This window comes from Quercus suber, unplaced genomic scaffold, assembly GCF_002906115.3.
Source record: "Quercus suber isolate HL8 unplaced genomic scaffold, Cork oak 2.0 scaffold_269, whole genome shotgun sequence".
Taxonomy (NCBI): domain Eukaryota; kingdom Viridiplantae; phylum Streptophyta; class Magnoliopsida; order Fagales; family Fagaceae; genus Quercus; species Quercus suber.
In genome coordinates this window covers 59089-68434 of record NW_027069725.1, presented here as the reverse complement: position 1 = coordinate 68434, position 9346 = coordinate 59089, and the positions used below count along the sequence as shown (strand labels likewise).

At 31.5% G+C, this 9346-nt stretch overlaps 1 protein-coding gene and 1 long non-coding RNA gene across 5 annotated transcripts; both read right to left on the bottom strand.

Annotated features, from left to right (window-relative positions):
- Positions 1-427: 427 nt before the first annotated feature.
- Positions 428-2820, bottom strand: LOC111988760 (uncharacterized). 4 transcript variants are annotated; one of them, XR_010632191.1, is made up of 4 exons: positions 2500-2712; positions 1769-1855; positions 1024-1102; positions 428-656 (listed from the first exon to the last, which is right to left on the bottom strand). It is a non-coding gene; the product is annotated as an uncharacterized LOC111988760 (long non-coding RNA). The 4 variants fall into 4 exon arrangements; XR_010632190.1 differs by lacking the exon at positions 1024-1102 and having other exon boundaries at positions 432-656; positions 2500-2706; XR_010632193.1 differs by lacking the exon at positions 428-656 and having other exon boundaries at positions 1026-1684; positions 2500-2707.
- A 2299-nt stretch (positions 2821-5119) lies between these two features.
- Positions 5120-8426, bottom strand: LOC111988132 (ubiquitin C-terminal hydrolase 12). The gene is made up of 6 exons (XM_024019903.2): positions 8339-8426; positions 7171-7300; positions 6903-7072; positions 5919-6207; positions 5552-5712; positions 5120-5437 (listed from the first exon to the last, which is right to left on the bottom strand). Exons 1-6 carry the CDS (start codon positions 8409-8411, stop codon positions 5289-5291), a joined length of 972 nt encoding a protein of 323 aa, XP_023875671.1. The 5' UTR covers positions 8412-8426; the 3' UTR covers positions 5120-5288.
- Positions 8427-9346: the final 920 nt, after the last annotated feature.

Below are 9346 nucleotides of genomic sequence, written 5' to 3'. Positions count from 1 at the left end.
AAGCCATTGATAGACCAATCAACAAGATAATGAATAAATATCTTCCATCATAGCCAACTAAAAAAAAAAGTCTTGCCAACTCTTGCCAACTAAAATATTTTAGAGAAAGAGAGAGAGTACCCAAAATACATGGGTTTTTTTAACAACATTCAAAATCTCCAACTAAAAAATTGTTTCAAAGTGGATCTTTTCTACTCTTTTTTCTTTGTCAAGGGTCAATTGCATAACTTATTGATACCAAATGTTGATGTGTTGTTGTGCAATAGGAGAATTCATCACTTTTCTCCTTCTTTAGTCATAACTTCAATTGCATCGTCCATATATTTTGCACCAACTCCAATAGCTCTGTCCATCCCATACAAGATCTCAATGTCCTCCAATTGTTAAAAAAAAAAAAAAAGAAGAAGAAGAAAGCAATGAGTTAACTTAAATAAAATAAATTGGACAACAAAACAAAGGAAAGGGGAAAAAATAAAATAAAAGCAGGACATTATGTGATGATTGTATTAGTGATAGACTTATGTAGAAATGAAAGGCATTATGTATCTACAGAATTTTCTCAAGGCAATCTTTAAACACATGGACAAAACTTGTTATTCCTTGAAAACTGCAATACCATGAAGTAGTCAGCATACAGCCATATAGTTGAGTTAGCCCTGGGAAGTCATTCAATTTGGGCAGATCATAGCGGATACAAAGTCTATAGTTTTTTATTCCAAAATTTTCCATAAGATTATGAGTTACCAAAGATGAAAGATGGCTATTTTTTGTAAAATTAGATCACAATCCATGAAAATATAGTCATAAAGGAAAGAATTGGAGTGTCATTCTTTTATCTGACCATTTAAGACTTTTACTTTAAACCGATAGAGAGAGGGAGAGAGCAAGTAATTGTGGCTGTCAACTAAAGCAAATAGGGAAAGCTTGGGTAGGGAGTTGATCATTGGTTTGTTTTAAAGAAGTTCTCTTTTCTAATGTCATAGGAGTTGAGTGTATTTGCTGTTAATAGAAGTGGGGTCTTACCCTGTCACTGATATTTGTGTGTTTCCAGGGAGCTTTATGTTATTCCTTTGGTTATTGTAAATCTAGTCTCTATAGAGTGCTGTACAGAGAGTGCAGGGTTATTAAAGATCTATGTGGTTTTGTATTTTGTTTTTGTTAATAATATATATCTTACCCATAAAGAAAAAAAGAAAAAGAAAAAGAAAAAAGATGAAGTAAAGAATACTAATGCACTAACAAAACATGTAAATCTGCTTTTACATTACAATGTTTGAAAACTCAACAATACAAATTTAAATAGAAGGAATGTGCAAAGCTAATAATCAACATGTCTACTTGCAAGTTAGCAAAATTAATAGTATTGTTACATGAATGACTCAATGAAATAATCAAGCAGTTTCTGAGCAGAACACAAAGCCAAATGTAAATTTTGTAAGAAAGTGAAAGAGAAGCACTAACTAGTTAAGAACTACTCTTAATTTTCCTGTTAATTTTCTTTCACTCTTAGTTATCTTGCCTAATTAAAATTTAAACACAAATAATCCATTTGAATGCTTAGACCTTAGAATTGTATCTTTCAATTTCTGTAATTTATGTGTGTTTCAACTCTCTGGACTAAGCACTAGACATAACTAGTTGCATTACAAATGTTCTCAACAGCATTTGCCCAGGGTCTTGCTCTCTTTGTTTCATATGAACAAATTTCCAAGAAATAAAAAAAGCATATAATGATATGAAGAAATGAATATGAAAAAACTCGATTTACCTTGTGAAATTCACAAAAAAACCATGTCATTGAGTAAGCTAAGCACCACCATCACAAAAAGCAGTTCACTTTCCCTTATTTAGCCATCTAGAAATGCCACTAATAGATTCAACATTGTCAATATGAAAATTACGGGATGTATCAAAACATTTTGTTATTTTGATATGCAATCTCTTTAATCTCTTTTTTTTTTTTTTTTTTTTTTTTTTTTTTACCGGCTATTTTCTTTTTCAACATACTCAAGGAATCAACCAAACCGACCGACTCTCTACATCTATAAATAATAGTGTTGAGTAATTAAAATGATGTAAACCAAAGAAAAGATATGAAATAGAAACAAAGCAATAGCAACTCCTCCTTAGGAGTTAAGACATACTAGAAAAAAATTTATATTTTTTATAAAAAGCCTTCCACCTTAAATACAAAGGTGTGTGACCTTCTCCTCTGCTAACCAAAAAAAAAAAAAAAAAACAAACAAATTTTAGCACCACACTAACAAAAACCCAAACCCCCTGATCATCGAACACAAAGCCACAACAAGTTTAGAAAAAGCGAATCCCTATGAAGAATTTCAACAAGCACTTTCTGTGCCACTTGAAAAGAAATAACCAAATTAGTAGCTCTTCAGCATAGAAGTATTGCCAATGTTGTGGTACAGTGAAATTTAAGAGAGAAATTCCAAAAAATTCTCAAAAACCAACCAAGAAATTAGGGTTTTATTCTATCCTTACCTTAAAAATCAAAATATTTGATCCTTTAAGAAACCTCCAGCGGTTGGTAAATGGGGATGTCGACGAGATGACAGTGAAATTGATGGACATAAGGAACCCATTTGAGAAGAAGGAATCTGGGTTTTTTAAGAGAATGCCAGAGAGGGAGGACGGGAGAGAGGATGGGGAAGAGGACCAACTGTTTTTCTTTTTTCTTTTTGGCTTTTATATGTTTACTTGGTCTACCGGTAATAGGTTTCCACTAAACTTAAATTAATGGTTAAGATTAAAACAACACAGTTTTAATGGTTGAGATTTGTGTGGGTACCGTACCCACTAAAAATATTGGGGGTACTGAAGAATGACCCCTACTACAGAACTCCTTGACTAAGAGAGATGCTATGTCTACAATATTTTTACAATAAATCACAGGTGGTTAGTTATTATTGGTTCAAATTTGAAACTAACACTAAGATTATTTTTTTGCCCTAACAATAACAACCACTAACAACCTACCACTTAGAATTTGTTGTAAAAATGTTGTAGACATATCATTTCTCCTTGAGTAATTGTGTTTCTAAATGAAAACTGAACGAAATGGGTAATTAGCCATAATTTCCCAATTAGTTAGTAGTTCTAGTTTCCAAAGTATATTATTTATTAGCATCTCGAGTCTTTTAGACTTGATTTTGGCTTATAAATCGAGCATCAAAGACTCGATTTCTATGCTCTAATTACTTCCGACATGGCATACCCAGAGGAAAAAAAGGAAGAACCCAGAGAAAAAAAACAAAAAAACAAAAAAAACCAGAAACAGAAAGAGAGAGAAGATCGAGATGTGGGTGGCTTCAGATCGACTTCAGACCACCGTGCGCGACCCAGGCAGACCTAGGCCGCGCTGCGACCCAGCTCTTTCTCTCCCTCTGATTTGAGTCTTTCTCTCCCTCTGAGCTCTCTCTCCCTCTGATTTGAGTCTTTAGGATTGAGATTGATGTGTTTAGGATTTCTTAAATTTGTTTTTAGGTATGTCGGCCTGTACATGAGACTTAAAATTTTTTTGGGTTAGAAATCGAGTCTTAGAGACTCGATTTCCAGGTAGACTCTACGTGGAAAAAAAACCACATCGGATATGATTAATCCATGAAAATCGAGACCCAAAAACTCGATTTATAAACCCTAAATCGAGTCTTTTAGACTCGAGATGCTAATAAAAAATATAGTTTTGAAAGCTTCATTACTAACTATATAGTTCAAAAGTTATGGTTAGTTAACTATTTTCACCATGGAAACCTTTTAGTCTCGGTAAGTATTTTCCATAAGGACAAAACTTAAGTATCGTAATTTAGGTGCTATTCTTTAGGTTTCTCTCTTAAAATTCTGTCATGTGGCTACTTAACAAAAAAATATATTTATTTCTTATGAGAAAAAAATCTCCATGGCAGAATTTTAAGAGGAGAACCTAAAAAGTAACATCTAAGTACTGTACCTAAGTCTTACATTTTCCATAATCGTTTGGTAAATTAGGGAAGATAATCCCTTTGAATTTGGTCATATGTGTAAGGAAATAAAATTAGCTTTGATTGGTGGGTTAACTGCATGTTTCCTAATTCAAGTTTAATACAGATTTTAGTGTATTAAACTTGGGTCATTAATGCCAAGAGATTTCTTTTTAAGGTGTAAATTCAAATTTGAATTGAAACCAATAAAAAAAAAAATTGAAAAAATTATATGGAAAGCATAAAAGATGTTTGGGTCTTAAATTAATTATGAGATTTGGTCAAGGTGTAGAATTGAAAAACGAAATAAGAGGGAAATCTATAATATGATTTTTTTTTTTTTAATAAAAGGATAATATCATGTTCCTTGTTTATAATTTCCAGCTCGAATATAACAAAATAATTTTAGTGAGATATATACCATGAATAAGAGCAGTCAAGTCACAAGTGCAATCAGTCTTCATCGGGATAATCTTTTTTGATTACTTCAGTAGATTGCAGCAACCTCATTGAGGAGTTCACAACATAAAATTCGTTTACATTGCCGTACAGTACTTGGTATGACTTTAGCCCCCCTTTATTTTTTATTTATTTTTTTAACATATTCATAAAAATTCAAAATAAAATTTTTATAAAAAAATAGAAGAAAAAATTAAATTAAATTCCAGGTTGGGCGGGTTGGGTGAGATTTGAAACCAACCCAAAAGGCAAGAGCTTTGAACCCGAACCCGAACCCGAACCCAACCCGAGCATTCTATGTTAATAATTATAGAATACATCGACTTATTATAAAAATAAATAAATATGGTTTTTTTTTTCTTTTGAAGTAATCCGTAAAAGAAAAATATAGGGCATGGACAATTGGACATATCCTTGAAATTTTTATTTTTTCAAACCTTTATTTATGAATAGATTTAAGCCCCACCCAAAACAATATATATATATATATATATAGAAAAAATAAAACTAGGCATAAAGTAAACCCAACGATATATTCCAAAAGTGAGTACAATGGAATATTGGGTTTAAAAATTTATTAAATAGTGTGATATTGTAAAAGAATTATAGGAGAGACCAATTGAATTCTAACCTATACATTCACACATAGGGACTATAATGATAATGCCTTTTTTTTTTCCCCTTAATACTGTAGATAGAGTTTATTAAATTGATCATTCATAATATATAAATACAGTATGCGCTTCAAAAATAACCACGGTAAATTTGTAGTGTCTTAACATTGACATCTTTACAACTGCGACAATCATACTTCTCTAGTCTTCCCAAGTGCAATTCCGAGATAAATATCGAGAACTACTTTGCGGTAGACATAACCATAATTTCTGCTTCTACAATCAAGGTATCTTCAACAAGAAACCCCTTGCATGCATCTTCAAGATCTTTTCGAAGCAAAAGTTGCGAAAACCCCCAGTCGCTAAATGCGGCAGAGAACCAGTATTTAGCTGTAAGAAATTTGTTAAAAAAAAGTTTAAACTAGAGGAAAGCAAATAAAAGAGAACAAAAGGCATATCAAGAGAAAGAAGAAGAAGATAAAAATGTAAAAATAATTCATTTACTTTTTTCTTCTGCATGTTTATTGTTGATTTGGTCCCTTATCCGCAGCTTGAATTCTGCAAAAATTTTGAGGTCTGGAGTAACACAATCAACTGAGTAGAGGAAGACGGAAATGGCTTTGTTTGCTCCCTCATGAATTCCCTTGGGATAAACCAGTAATTTCCTAGATTCAATCAAAAGAGTTAGAAATAATATTTAATAAATTTAGCAACGCTAGCTTTCATTTTTATGACAATAAAAGTGTAGTAAGTTTTTAGGCAGTTCAACTGGTAAAGTCTCATATCGTCGAATAATAGATTAGGAGTTCAAACCCGCGTACACCAAATTAGTGTCTTGGTCTATAAAAAAATAAAAATAAATGAACAATACCATTTTAAATCTCCAACAACGTATATGCGAGAACAAATGGGTGCTTTATCTTCTTGTGTCGAAAAGTTTTCAATCTTCCAAGTCATAATTCGGTTAGAAGGTTCTTTTATCATGGACAGATAGTCTCGTTTGGCACTACATTCATGAACAAAAACCTCAGCACCAAATACACAACAATCATTGACAAGGTATCCATTAGGAAGAAAATTGAAATAATCAAGAGGGAGAAATTTGTCAAAGCCCCATTCCATCTTAATGTCATGGAATCTTCTAATCATCCCTTTAGCATCTACAAGATATATAACAAACCATAAGTCTATTAATAAGTATAACAAATTTTCCAACATTTTTTCCAATTGTTGTGGTGTCATTTTGTGATTCATGTACAATAAATGTGATGTCAATGGTGGTACATGTGTAAGTAATGTTACACTAACCACAATTTATCACTTCAACAAATTATGAAGGAAAATGTTAACGAATACCCTAAGGACATTGGTTTAGGAATTATTTTTAAAATCATTTTGTGGCAAAATGATGAAGCAATTAATTTTTCTAACAACTTTTTATATTTCCCATTAAAGTTGTGTTAAAAAACTTTCCTAATATGATTTATTAACAATTATCCTAAAAACACCTGTTAACATGAACCAATTATGAAAATGGTTATAAAATTTATTATAACAATAGAATTGTTTATAGGCTTTTGTTAACGGGTGTATTTGCACATAGGTTAAGGAGAGAATTAATAGGCCCCATTGCATTGGAAAGCAACAAAATCAAATATACAAATACTTCTCTAACTAACTAATGCGTGTGACTGCCCAAAAACAATTGATCGATTATAATAAAAAAACTTATAATACCTTGAGGGCTGAAGAATTCATTAACATGCCCCTTGTTTATCTTGAAAATAAAATTATAAAAATAGTAATATTGTACATGAGCAAGTTATGTATATATATAAATCATGAACGACCAAACCTTGAATGGTCAAGAACTTGTCCCATATCTGATCAAACACGAACAATTTGAAGGTGGCATAAACCTCCCAACCAAGAGAATACTTTTCTGTATCAACTATTGACAAATAAAGGGAGATGTGATCAGTCCCATTCATTTTCTTATTTCCTTTTGGATAGAGAGACAACCTCCTGCAAAAGAAGATTGAGTAGACGATGATGAGGCAAACATTTGTATTTTAAATTTTTAATTGAACAAAAAATATTGAGAGTAAAGCATTAGAGTTCACCATTTGTGCCCCCCAACTTCAAAAACACCAGACTCGTATTTTTCCACCCCAGTCTCGCACAATAAAGAGTATGATTGTATTTTAAGTAAGAAATGAGTTGGACGAAAATGTCTTGCTGTTCTTGTGATTGCTGCAAAACATTAGGGATATTTAGATAAAATCTAGAAAATATTGGGGGACAAAGTATCAAAAGAAAAAAATTTTATATATACATGTGAAAAAGAAAGATCGACTGTTTAGTACTCTAGATTTATTAACAAAATATAACAAAAGCAGTAAGTTGTAATTAGTTTAATTGGTAAAATCTTTTGTCGTATCAGTCATATGTTGAAATTGACAATATTTTTTAAAGTGGTTGACATCTATATTATGATAGAAGCATTTTGGTTTAGGTATTTATTAACCTTTGTTTTTTTCTATTGCATGGAGGGATGTCATACGTGTGGGTTATTTGCCATTAATTTTTTTTTTTCTCTTTTTGAATTAACTTAATTTTTGAGAGGAGGCTAAGTGTAACTTTTGGAAATCTAAATTATTAATTTTAATTATGTATTCTATAATAAAAAATATTTTTTTTTTGCTAATAGATTTAAAAAAAAAAAAAATCTATGAACTATGCATTTGTTTCATTCGTTTGGGGTAAGTTTTGGAATTTTGGACTTTTTTTCTTACCTTCGGACCTATGCTGTCAAAAGATCCAAGCTGAAGTAGGCTAGAAAAGGGAAAAAGTTTTAGTTTGAAGATAAATCCTTCAACCTTTTCTTATATATTTTTATTGAATGTGAATTTTGAAAATCTAAACGTTGGATTACATGTTTTTATTATATCCTTCATACTTATAAAATTTCAAGAAAATCAACGATCTATAATTTCATCAACAATCAAATGCTTAAATTTCAAGTTTTTGTGGTATAAAATTATGCATAAAAAATAAAATCTGATTTTAATAAAATTTGATATGCATACTAAAATTCACATTCAATTAAAAAAAATATAAGAAGAGTTTAAAAGGTTTTTTTTCAAACTAGTTGAATGTCCGCTAGCAAGTAAAGGATATTAGAATGCATATATCTATTTTTATGAACATTGAAACAAAATAAATAAGATACAAAAATATCAGTGTCAAAAACCTTCAAGAGCCAAGAGCCAAGAGGGAAAAAGAACATACCGAATTCGTTGCAGGACTTTAATTCCATGACTTCAGATTTTGGTTTGTCGAAATCCTCTTTATTCAAAACCATTGGTAGTTTGCGTTATTTATAGAGGGGCATCAATATGCCAAAGCACTTTACGCACGTAACCGTACGTGTGATTGTTTGGAAGTAAAGAATAGAGAAGGGATCAAGATGCAGGAAAAAAAGAAAAGAACGAAAGGATTTATGCTTATTTTGATGGGAGAGGAGGAGAATCTGAGGATTGGATTTTCTATAAGGATACATAAAAGAAACTATGATAAAACTTAGTATAGCCCTTGTTAGGATAATTACTGTTCGTTAATTATCGCGTCAAATTTTTAATCGTAAATTTCCATGTATTTGAAATTCCTTTCGATTGTAATTACTTGAGTCAAAGAGGATCAAGTTAGATGAAGAGTACAACCTGCAAACAGCGGGAATTTTGCTATCAGGCGAGCTTAATAGACTTTTAAATTTTGTTGTCACAGAACCTTTTGACGGTGTTAAAAAGCAAGCTCTCTAAATAGAATGGGATTCTTCTTATTAAATTGAAAGAAAAATGAGAGAGTACAAAAATAAACATCTCCCACTCTGCTATACCTATACAAACACCAACGTAGAGCAAGGCAAAAGAGGAAACAGAAATGGCGCCGAAAATTCTAACTAACTATTTCTAGTATTAGCTTCTGCACGTGTTGATCTTGTGACTTCGTTTAGTTTAACTCTGTCGTTTGCCCATTATCATTAAACAACATTGCTGTTTCTTCTTTATTTCCTTTACTTTTCGTCAAAGCATCACGATTTGATCTCTTAACACTCCCCCTCAAGTCCTGAACCTCAGGTTCTGAGACTTGCAATGATAAACAAGAACTTGAGGGCTTCAAAGGCTTTGGAACAAAAATATCTATTAAACCCAATTTCCACACTAATCTTGCAAAAGCTAGAACTCCCAAAGCTTTGGTGAAAATATCTGCAACTTGTGAATTGCTAGCAACATGAAA

Bases quoted from the DNA above. Each gene is read 5' to 3' on its own strand.
- LOC111988132 (XM_024019903.2), bottom strand. From the start codon at position 8,411: ATGGTTTTGAATAAAGAGGATTTCGACAAACCAAAATCTGAAGTCATG. The intron at 7,073-7,170 runs GTGAACTCTAAT...CTTCTTTTGCAG, and splicing joins GAAGTTGGGGGGCACAAATG to GAGGTTGTCTCTCTATCCAA. The intron at 5,438-5,551 runs GTAAATGAATTA...AATTTCTTACAG, and splicing joins TAAACATGCAGAAGAAAAAA to CTAAATACTGGTTCTCTGCC.